We start from the raw sequence: 12,145 nt of genomic DNA, 5'->3' as shown, positions 1-12,145 counted from the left end.
CTCTTTGTTGATGTGACATGTCACATGCAGTGGAGGGAGTTACAGAGCTGCTTTGCCCTTGAATCCAGCAACCAAACAGCATAGTGTGGGAGGGACAGGGAGGATGGATGTTATCTTTCACAAATTAAAACCACGTTTCCATAACACTTTCCCTTAATATAAAAGCATTACAAAACCCAGGCCCGATCACCAAACTATTTCCAAGCATCCCCCTTCTCATGTGTGGCACTGCGCTTTGCCCAAGAAAACTCTCAGGGCCATGGCTTAGAAAAGCACACAGGTTTATTGCATATCAATCTCATGTATAAATTCATTGTAGCATTGGAAAGATTACATTTGGTATACATTCCTATTCTACAGCATTAACCTCAAAATCAGCTTTCCTAGTCATTATTTTAAAGGAATTTCTCTACACAAGTACATTTGTCTTTTATCACAAGCATCAAAATGAAATTTGTAAAATCGCTTTTTTAATTATTTTCTACACTTCATTTCTTTTTATTTCATTATGCTCCCAACAAAGCGATTTCATATTAATTAATAACTGCCACCTCTTTTTCTTTTTTTTTTCCTCCTTGGCAGTTCAAGGCTTCTAGCCTTGGACGCAAAACCTAATCACATATACAATAAGTGCATCTACGGAATTTTTTTTCTTTTTAATAAAAATTTCACAAACAGACACAATAATGACTGCTAAACACAAGTCATGCACAGTTTACTTATAAACATAACAGAAGCAATATACAATCAAGAATGATATGGAACAAGCACCATCCTCTTTCTCAATGTTTTTTAAACATTTTATGAAAACCAGACATTTACAATTGATTTTTTTTTTTAAAAAAAACACTATACAGTCCTAAAGGAAAAAAAAAACTAAATCAAATCTGTATTGTAACAATGGGAGAAAGAATGACATAGGATGCATGGATTTATGATTCTTGCAAGCACAATATATATATGTTTTAAATTACATCTTCTGCAGGCTGGAAATGACATCAGGGCAGAACATCTCTTGCTTTCAAGAGAGCAATGAGAATGTAAAATACATTGAGAAACATCTTCAAAATTACTTTGTTCACATGTGAATTGCACATTTGGAAATCAGAGCTGCCTTTTTTTTCTATCTTTTTCTTTCTTTTTTCCAAAAGTGGTAATAGGAATCAATGACAGAATAAAGACAAAAGAAATCTTGGAATAATTCAATAACATTTTAATCACAGTATCACTCAACACTATGGAGAAACAGTTTCATGGCTTGGTGAAAAACACTACTGACCATTTAGGGGCAAAGTTTTTGCCCTCATGTTACCAGCACAGATCTGAGCAGACTGTTTCACTCCCTGCCCATTTTTAAATGGGCAGCAAAGTGCAGGTTTCTACACCATGATGCTTCCCCCTTCCCCCGCCACACACATACAAAAATACAGCACATAAAAATTGAATGTAAGTCAGTAGATTGAAGTAGGCTGGAGGGGCTGAAGGGGGCTCACAGTCCAGTGCTTTGATGCTTAGAGTCTAAACATGTTAATATGTCATTGTGCAAGTGCTTTTATTAATGCTTCATATAAAATGAGAGAGAAGCAGTTTTCAGTAAGTCTATTGAAATTCTAAGTGCTGATTTGGGGGAAATTGAAAAGTTCTGCTAATCAGTTTGAAGCAGGACAGAAATCATAACTTTGTATTTTGCCTTGAACGCAGCATCGCAAATTCAGCTCATGTGTGGCTGTTAACCCTGTTTTGTTTTGCTTGTTGCTAGCACACTGTCATCACACCTGTTGTGGTCTAAGCAGCAGTAATTTTTCCTTGAAATCAATGGAACATAGGACACAGCCAGTGCATTTGGAAGTAGGCACCTGAAGCCTGCAGGAGCCCAGCAGGTATCCTCTACAGAAACATACCTGGTGCATCTAACAACAAATCCTGGACACATCTGGTACATCCAGTAACAAAGTGGATGCATTCGACCTGGATGTACTGGAATACCAAGTAGCACAGCAACAGCATTGCTTTGGGCACACTCTGCACCAATCCCATGACCGACATCATTATTTCGAAGGCTGATATCTGAGTGAGCAACACAAAGGAGCAGCAAGGACAGTAAACCACTTTTTAACGCTTATATTTAGCTCATCTATAAAGTATCTACATTCAAAGTAGCTATAGCAGAAGGAAGGGCCCATCAACATGCAGTTCCATTTCAGCAGTACGGAACAATCTGGCACAGCCAGAGGCTTGTCCATGGCCTCAGCTGCTGATTGATTTGTTGGCTCATCCCTTGTGATGTAATGCATCCCATTCCCTCCCTTTGCTATGGTGGCAATGTGGTTACCTACTGGAGCTGCAAAAACAGATTAACGCAATAGTGCCCGCGCCCCAATAGTTGGTGGCCAGGATCACATCTATGATGGTACCCTTGATTTCAAAGAAATACCAAGCTGCATTTGCTCTAACTACACAGTCTGATATATCACATCGATAGCATTGCTTCCTGAGCGTAATGCATTAGTGGTGCAGGGTATATTTGAGCTGCACTGCTCCACATGCAACTGAAACTAGGGACCCAGGTTTTTCTCATGGCTAGTGCTTAAAAATCATTTCAATTCTGATGGTAGGCTCCGTCTTGTCTCTATTTATTCTAAACATAAGCAAGTCTCAGGAAACATCCTTCAAAGTAAGATTAAAAAACCTGAAAAAAACAAATATCAGCTACAAATTGGAACACATTTTAAGTGCAGTTGAATGAGGGGTTAACAGATCAATATAAACTCAACTAAGCATTGTGTTTGTTACGTTACTGAAAAAAACCCTAAAACAGGTCATCAGAACCGTTTTAGAGAAGTCTGGATCCTAACATTGACAGAGAGACCAGCTATAGGAATATTTTTTTAAAGTAACAGGAAACTGAAAAGAAAAAAAAAGGAATTATTTTATTTTAAAAGATCGTTCATTGTTGTAAAGAAGGGCAAAGTGTGTGTCAGCCCCTGCTCACAGTGATCAGAAGATCAGCAGGACTGCTCAGTGCAAGCAGGGATGGCACAGCCTCCTTTGTAGAGGCTAAGGGAAAAGGGATGCAGAGTTCAGAGCTTTTCCTACATTCTTCTTCTGAAGAAGCAATGCAAACAACAGCAGGGCTGAGTTTGTACCCTGGAGGGAAGACAAAAAAGGCCTGTGTAACACTTCTGTTACAGCCTCTGTGCTCATTTGGAGACACCTGGCTGCCCTGTCATCCCCTCATACGGAGGAGCAAAGCTAAGGAGAACTGGTGTCAGTGACTTGCAAACAAAACACCAAAGGACTCTTGCCCTTTGCACTTGATCCTACAAGTGGCAGAGCACTCTGGCCCCAATCCAGAAAGGATTGAGAGCACATGCTTACCTTTAAGCACATGAATAGTCCCATTGACTTCACAAGGATTTAGGCACATGCTTAAGTACTTTAACTGAACAGGGATTGATTTACTTCTAAGTTTAAAGTTAGTTACACACTTAGGTGTTTTGCCAAGTTAGGGCTTTATAGTGCCCGCTGCTGATCACAGGAATGAGAGACTCTAAAGCCCGGTCCTAGAGATGATCACATAAGTACTCCTGCCAAGCTACTCATGTGAGTACAGTTACATGTATGTAAGTGTCTACAGATTTGAGGTTCTCACCTGGGAAGGTCCTTTTAGGGTATATTTGTTTTTCAGAGCAAAGATTAAACCAACCCTATGTGGGTGACAGCCTTGCTATGGACTATGGAGTTCTTTTCAGAAGAATAACCTTTTAGCTCTAGTAATTAGACCTGGTGCTTTTGCAAATGGCTATAAACTCTAATGGAATCAGTGTTATCCTGCAACTACCCATCTACACTTCTAGATTCGTGTTCCAGGTATGTACAAAGTGTAGATTGTTTATATTTTTTAAAAAAATTATACTGGCAGGATTTTTCTTCCGCTCTTTTATATAAATAAGCATTGATTAGTTTTTAACATATGGCACATTTGCATTGTATGGCATCCTGGCCACAATATGGATTTTCACAGTTGTTTTTATTTACACTTCTCCTTGCTTTTTTGAGTTTTGATTATTTTGTCCTATTAAGGGCATTTGGGGAGGTTTTTTTCTGGTTATGATATTTTTCCCCCAAACAAACAAAATAAAAGAAATAAATAGAACACTTATTCTAAATGCAAATGTAATTGAAACTCAAATTTAACAAAATACATGATTGTCTGGAAAATCGGCAGCAAGAACAGCAGGATTATTTAGGGTCATTTGGCACATAAAAATATCTTCCTACTCCTTGGTTATCAATCATACAACATACAACCTTAATTACACAATTTTGGTCCTTCACTACATACTTATATTAACATTATTTCTTCACAATAATGATATCTAATGCAAAAAATACTGTTAAGGAAGAAATAAAATAAGAAAAGAATTAGAAAAACTTACAAGTTATATACAGATTAAGGTAAATTCCATCAGGAACAGAACAATTAATTATTATTTTAAATTGGCCCCTATGGGAATAATTTAAAGCCCAAGTGAATGGGAAGTACTGTTATGTTATACCATAGGCAGATGTGCCAGGGTTAGGAATGTTCCATCTGACTCCTAGAGACTGGTTTCTCCTGACATTGTCAGTTCTTGGGCTACAGCTCGCCAAGAGCTTTGTGCAAACATTTGAAACAGGGGAGTTAGTTACATATCGCTATTGGATTCAGAGCTTTCGGCACTTATATGCGGTGACTTGGAGAGACATGCAGGAGAGATGTCCCTCTCTGAGTGAACGGGGAGAATAATTTGATACTGCTAATGAGCCTTTCATTCCTTTTACCCAAGAGGCACACAAAGCACAGCGCCATGAGCCATCCAACAGAGGCTCCTGGCATGCTAAAACCCAGCCTCATGTCTTGAAGTGTGGCCCACTAAGATTGCAGGCCCCAGAATACAATGTTCCATCTTAACCTGAGCAGCTACCTCAAGATGAAGCACAGCATGCAGGGACCTCTGCTCCAGCGATCTCCTTCTCCATGTTCAATAGCATAGCAGCTGCAGTCTGTTCTGTTACAGATAATACCAGGGCAGGGAGCAAATTTATAAACACTGACCAGCAGATGCATTTACTATTGTGAGTAGTTCCTCAGAAGTTGGCTAGTGACCCAGTTCTGCAAATACTCAGAAGTGGCCTGGCCCAGAGTCCACTGAAGTCAATGGAAAAACTCCTATCGACACCAATGGGCTTTGACTGAAGGCTTTAAGCAACTGGGTCATCAGTGCACCTTGAGGACTGTAGCAAGTCGCTGATACAGCACATTGAATGGGCAAGTTTGTGGCACCCTTGCTGTCACTTAAAGTCTCAGGCCAGAGGGAGCCCTAATTCTATGATAAAATACCTAGGAATTTCTCAAACGTAAGCCACAAGCATCATCAGTGTTGCCAATGTAATTCCTTGTCATGTTTCAACCCCCCTTGTCATAATTATTTTCAAGTTTAGTTTTACCTATAAAATACCGGCTAAAATACCAGGTGGCTATCACAACGTGGAAATAGCACAGACACGCTGCAATATTCCTGGAGGCTGTTTTGTGTCAGCCAAAAAGCTGAGACTTCTGAGCAATTTAAAATCATCCGTAAAAAAATTTGCAAATAGATTTAGATTCAGAAAGACGATACATTTTCTTAGCCACTTGTTTAAGTAGATCTGTACTCATAAGCTTACTAAAAGCCAAGAAATTTTAGGCATGTTATCAAAATGATGGGCCAAATTATGGCAGGGTGCTGTGCATAAGCAACCACCAACAAACCAACATGAGGGCATGGGGCAGAAGTTTCTGCCAAAATCCAGGCTCCCACCAATACTGCAGGGGCCTCATTCTAAAGACCCTCTGGGAGAAGTGACAGAGGGGTGGGTTTTCCAGGGCAGAGCTCACAAGGCACAGTCCACCGTTTTGTCCAATGCAGATAAGTCCCCAGCTCCAGCAACACTCCTGGCAGAAATGATCCCAGCTCTAGGGGATCCCGACTGCCTGCATTGCAGATTCACTGCACCATTTTGCCTTGCATGTATATGTTCTCTTGGGGATGATGGCGGACGTGCGGAGGGGAGGATGGAAATCTGTGCAGATGCAGAATTTCAATCTCTTTAAAAGAGGCAAGTTAAATAAAATGGGCCCAACTTTGCCCTTCCTTGGTATAATTCCAGTAACCACATATAGAATTACACCAGGGACGGATGTGATCTAGTTTCATGTTTTCCTTGTTACAGTTAGTCAACTGAACTGAATGGATGGTGGAGAGTCACATGGTTTCAAGTGTGAGTTTAGAAGGAGACTCTAGCTGGCTCAGCGGTATTGTCTTGCAACTCTGAGGGGGCCAATATTTGATTGCACCAATGCAATTCCCGTCTTGTTAACACTATCCTTAGCGATGGTAGGGTCCTAGGGCAGCTTCAGGGCTATCCGGTTTGGAGAGTTTTGTTCCGACACATTTGAACTGAACAGCTGCAGAGAGATAAAAGTTCAGGAGCTGCAGATCACACATGACAGGTTTCTTTCCACAGCTGACTGCCCGAGGCCCTGGGATCCATCTTCTGTTTGCTGGAATTTCTGATAGGGCAATCACAGCACCGCGGCTGCCTCACTTGGACTCTGACCCAGTGCCTTCTCGACCTCTCAGAGGTGGTTAATGGGGTTAAAGGTCCCCGACTCTGAAGCTGCTCCTGCCATGTTCAACCAAGCATCCAGAGAATTCTGGGAGGAAGTGTGGAGGGGAGCATTCTCAGAAAGGGACATCATCATTGCATAAGCCTAGAGAAGGAAAACACAGGTGGATAAATGGGTGACTCATACTGAGGACATCCTGGACTCACCCAGGGGAAGTACAGTCTCATTTAACTATTTACATTCCAGAACGCCAAACAGGCAGACAGCATTGCTGTGGGCTGGCAGCCCTGTCTATCAATCAGTTCTTGTCCTCCCACAAACGATTTGGATTTTGCCATAGAGTTTAGGAGGCAGCAATGGGCCTAGACAGGCAAACCTGCCACCTTCCTCTGTCTCCTCAAACCCCCACCTCTGTGCCAGGGCCTGACACTTGATAACAAATCCTAACATATACTACCAGACCCCTCTCCTATGGGACATAACTCCTCCCAGGGAATATCTCCAGGAGCCAGCACTTTGGCCCACTTCCTTGACACAGTTTTCAAAAATGCATATATCATAGTGCATGTGACTGCCAAAGTATAAAGCTGTGCTGTAGCATGGTGCCCCCCTGCCAGCTCACATACAGTCTTGCTATAGTGGCACAGACCTCAACAGGGACTAAGTTTTGGAGCACAAGCCCCCAGCACACTCACACTCCCATGTAGGGTCATGATCAGTATAACTGTGTAGTAAGACAGGACACATGCATGTACACGACAGGAATTCCTTGCCATGAAAAACTGGCTTTTGGAAGTTTCCGTGGACAGGTAAGAGTATAAATCTAGATGAGGTTCGGCTATGTCACAGCAAAGGTCAGGGTATGGCTTAGAGAACAGGAGCTTTGTATATGGCATCTATTTAATCTGCCGAGCAACTCTGCTAGGTCTGGATGGACTTGTGGCTTGTGCAGAGGGAACAGGGTATATATGTGTGCAGTATTTGCAGGTATGTTAGCAGAGTCCCAAGTCCATGCTTGTGTGCTTTACTCTAGGGCTACCTTGTGAAAATGTGAGAAGAAATAAGCTGGGGCTTCTGGTTATGGCATGATAATTGGTTTGCTTTACTGTTCCCTAGACCTTCCCCTCCTTGTTACTTGCTTGTCTTATCCACTTTTTGCATTGTTAACACTTAAGTCCCAATCCTTCAAAGACTTATGCACACCTGGAATTTTACATGATGGGGATGTGAAACTGAGCGGAGCCACCCATAACATTAAGAAGATATATATGCATTAGTCTTTGTGGGATAGAGGACCAGGACTGCAAGTTCTTCCGGGCAGCACAGTGTTTTTCCTCCACATGTCTGCAATGTTTAGCACAGTCATCCCTAGTTGTGGTTGTAAAACAAACTTAATCATAATCATCATCATTGTAGTAAACAGAACTCCAACCCAACCCTTTGAAACATGTGCCTATTTAAATTGCTACAGAGAAAGCCAAACAGAATGAACTGAACAATAAGACTGTCATGCTTTGCTGAGTAAATGTTTTTTTACTATACTGCCTGCATTTAACATATGCGCATCAGAGAATCTGAAACTATTTGAGTGACCCTGCCTCTCAATACGTGGTATGTCTTCCATCTCCCATTCTACAAAACTGTTTCTAAAAACAATCACACATCACACCTACCATTGCAGTGAAAAAAAGAAAAAAAAAAACAGGTGTCCCAAGATAGTTAGTAGAGTCAGCATATTAGTAAAAGGACACAAACAGAGGGCATGCAAGTGCCTTGTTTGAAATTTTAAATGCGCTTTATCAGAAAAGAAGTGATCTCCCTCCTTCGTATGCCAAACCCCATTAAATGCATCTACATCCACAGTGAAGACCATTTCAACCGCTTCCAGGAGGCAGTGCCTTTTCTTGTCTGAAGCTTAAGTAACCACAATAAAGTACCTTTAGGGTGTCCGGTACAATTCTGTCTGACCTTAGTAAAAGTCCTATCTCTATTACGTGACTGAATTTAGCAGCTATACTGGCTGGTCATTTAAGTTAGCCGTCACTGCAAATCCTGTTCCTTGGAGCTCAAAAAGGAAATCCAAGTGCAGTAGCTGATTGTGCCAAATGAAACCTGAAGCAGACACACTGTTAAGTATGCTCAAATCTGCATTAGTATTGAAGGGAAATATTGAAACTGCATGGGTTTGTTTTATGCAGTTCAGAAGGACAGATTGAGGGCAAAAAGTTGAAGTTTCGGTCAGACACTTTCTCTGAGGCTTATCTCAAAATGTGCCCTTCGTTCGAGGAATTGGGCTAGATAACTCAGAATAGCTTCCTCGTAAGACCTTTTTCTGTTTGGATAAGGTGCAAGTATCAAGAGACTAGAGACTTGAGCAGTATTTTTGCTTCAAGTGAAATCAGGGAGCACAGAACATACCGCTTTTCTTTAAATATGAGTTCTTCAAAGTCTCTCAGACTTCAAGATACATTGGGATGCCATTTGAGTTTTGACAGAAAGCTGGGCTTGGTTCTTGTTTGTGTCTATATGGTTCATGGCTTATTGCTAGTGAGGCAGAGTTTTGGTTTGAAGTTCTTTTCAATAGGAGCAATCAGTACAGAGATCAAGACAATGCCTAATGCATAAGAAAGTTGCATTTTCTGCTTGGATTGATGCAACTCTCCAAGAAAGTCTAGAAAAGCTATTATTCATTAGGTTTGTTGTCCCTATTGTTAAATTCTGTTATATTTTACTGGTTTCAATAGGACAGTTCCTTAGCTGGAGCTATTCCAAAATATATCAGTGGATGAGTTGGCTGAAAGCTTGTAATTATCACCTTTCTATATACATTTATATACAGAAAGATCAATTGATGCCCCTCTATCTCCACACAACTCATATTCACTCTACAGGGTTGATGGTCAATGACGCTGATTATATGAGGCCTAAGTTAACAGTCCCACTCCTGTTTCTTCTGGACTGCGACATGGCTGCAAGCAGACGCAGTTCCCAAATTAGCGACCATCAGAATTCCAACTCAGCGCAGAGAGAAAACCAACCTAGCTCAAGGAACACACTGCTGATCACTACTCCCATGGCAATGCTGGTGGCAAGCTAGGTGAAATGTTCTGTCATATACCTACCTGGTTTTTAGCCTGCCTGTACAGAGTCTGTTTTATTGTCTCAGAGTCTAAGGTGGAATTAAACACATCTTTAACTTCAAATGCTTCCTCGGCTGCTTTGCGAAGATCCAGCCCCTTCCCAAAATTCGGCATCTGCTCCAAATCTAACAAGCCGGCTTCGTCCTCCTCAATACACCTGTACCAATGACCAGGGGAAGGGGTTGACCTGTTGTTAGCTCATCGCGCCGTTTACAGTCTAGCCAATGTGAGTATTGCTAACTCAGCGCCTGCATGCACATAACATGGGGTTCCCACAAGCCACATGCATGAATAGACAGACAAACAGACAAGAAAACAACACATGATGCTGGGAGCAAACTAAAAACAGAAAGCATGGTTATGAGCCTACACTGCAAGCATTAGTGCAAGCACGTGTTCTGTCGTTCAGTGTGGAGACCATTTTCATTCAGATTCCCTGTGTATAGAAGTATGGTTTTTATCTATTCCTGAAAAAAACGTGGGGAATCAACAATAGCTTGTGTAGCTGCTGCTCCATGGTCTCCATGAGTTATAGGATATTTAATTGGAAACACTTTGAATATTACAACACTTTGCATCAGCAGATAACAAAGCATCATTAATTTGCAGATGAGAACTATGGCACCAGGCAAGCTAAGGCCCACATTTTTGGCAGTGGACTTGCATTTTTGATACTCAGTTTATGATACAAAGTTAGATTCTTAGGACCTGATTTTTGCAAGTCCTGACAATACTGGTCATAGTCAATAGGAGTCGTGGTCACTTGGGCACTCCAAACCTGGGCATCCAAAAGAGTCTTTCCTGAAAATATGGGTTTCAGTGGAAAGTCACACAGAAACAAATCGGTGGCAGAGCCAGGGTAAAGGTTTCATCCCCTAACTCCTTTCTCTCTGCCCTGTTCACTGGACCACACCCTGAATGGACTTCAACATGCCAGCTCACAGATGCAATGAGTGTGAAATGCAAATCCTTAAGCAATCAAAAGGAAAGAGAGTCCCTTCACATTCTGTGTAGTCAAACAACTATATTTTGCTGTGTTTTCCAATGTAAATTATCCTTTCACACTTTTCTGCCTTGCAGTATACATTTTAACATACACTCTTCTGAAGCAGGCAGTCAGCTATCTTGGCTTACAAAGCTTTGCATTTTCAACCTCAGAAGTGGAACAAAACAGAAGAGAAGCAGCATAGGTCTCCTTTCCTTTCAATATTTTGATTACATTTTAAGATATTTCTCCTGAAGAGGTCTGTTTGGTGGTGTATGAACCAGGATACAGAGCACACATGGACACAAAAATGAAACAAGAGCATGGGGACACATTCACTCAGCCCAGATAAGAGTGACCCCACTGACTCCACTGAAATCAATTCTGTGCCTCAGGTACCAAGATAATAAGATACTGCCATTTTGCTGTAAATAAGATGGATGGTACGCTGGAAAACCTGACAGTTTGCATGCTCCTATCATCCACACCTGGCACTGCCTTCTCCCTGACAAGTGTTCTGAAAACAGACTTTATCGGTTGTGCAGAAAGAAGAATTCATGCAAATTTTGAGCAGGCTCCTTTTCGTCAGGTGCTAACTATTTACCTTCCTGGCACACGCCTTTTCAGGCCTTGTATGTAACTTATTAGTTTTGCCTTTCAGTGCATTTCCCCCTTCTGATTTCCATGATGGTGAAAATGAAATACCTAGGGTGGATGCTGTGCTCAAACTGGAGGTATGAGTCATGGTGTAAAAATAAAGTGATACTGCTCATGACCTGTTAACAACACAAGGCCAGAAATTAAACCCGGGTGTGTTTTACAGAGGACATAGCCTAACCCACCTTCGGGTATGGTCAAAGCTCATGGTGAGGGATGTGGGCTCTTCATCCTCCTCATCCTCAAATGTTCCTCGGGGCTCTGTTGTGGGCGATACTGTTTCCTCCTGCGATTTCCCTGTCAGGCTGTCATCATCTTCCTCTTCCAGTTCTTCATCTTCATCATCCACATCATCTGCTTTCTCACTTGCTAATCCATGACATTGGGAGCTGCCATCTATGTCTTGGATTTCTGGCCTGAAATGTGTGATGACAAGATTATCAAGATGTCAGCTGAGTACAGCAATATACTTCCATTTGGATGCAGGACTTAGGCATTTAACTCTACGTTTGTTATTTATGGTTTCAAACAGCTGGAGGCAGAAAAGACTTGTGAGATAATCCATTCTTGTATGGTCAATGAAAAAGCATTCGCTATCATTTCTAAGGGCTGATGAGATAAATCAAATATACTCCATTCCTAGATGCTTCTTAAAACTAGATTTTGTCTGGTTTGGGTTTTAGAGACAATGTTTATTTCCATCTTTTAAGA

General features: G+C 41.5%; 1 protein-coding gene across 20 annotated transcripts in view; it reads right to left on the bottom strand.

Annotated features, from left to right (window-relative positions):
* Window positions 1–281: 281 nt before the first annotated feature.
* The window catches only part of PRDM16 (PR/SET domain 16), a 459,271-nt gene continuing 447,407 nt past the window's right edge, over window positions 282–12,145 (bottom strand). For 13 of the 20 annotated variants that reach the window (XM_025211999.1, XM_025211948.1, XM_025211965.1 and 10 more), the window contains 2 exons: window positions 11,620–11,850; window positions 9,186–9,949 (listed from right to left, as the gene is read on the bottom strand). In XM_025211999.1, the coding sequence (XP_025067784.1) occupies window positions 9,763–9,949; window positions 11,620–11,850 (418 nt within the window). In that variant the 3' untranslated portion in view covers window positions 9,186–9,762. Of the gene's footprint in view, window positions 6,797–9,184; window positions 9,950–11,619; window positions 11,851–12,145 lie in introns of those variants that run through there. The other 7 variants (XM_025211963.1, XM_025211971.1, XM_025212051.1 and 4 more) reach the window with 4 other exon arrangements.

This window comes from Alligator sinensis, unplaced genomic scaffold (genome assembly GCF_000455745.1).
Source record: "Alligator sinensis unplaced genomic scaffold, ASM45574v1 scaffold366_1, whole genome shotgun sequence".
NCBI classification, from domain to species: domain Eukaryota; kingdom Metazoa; phylum Chordata; order Crocodylia; family Alligatoridae; genus Alligator; species Alligator sinensis.
The sequence above is the reverse complement of the archived record's forward strand: the minus strand, read 5'-3'. Positions and strand labels throughout refer to the sequence as shown.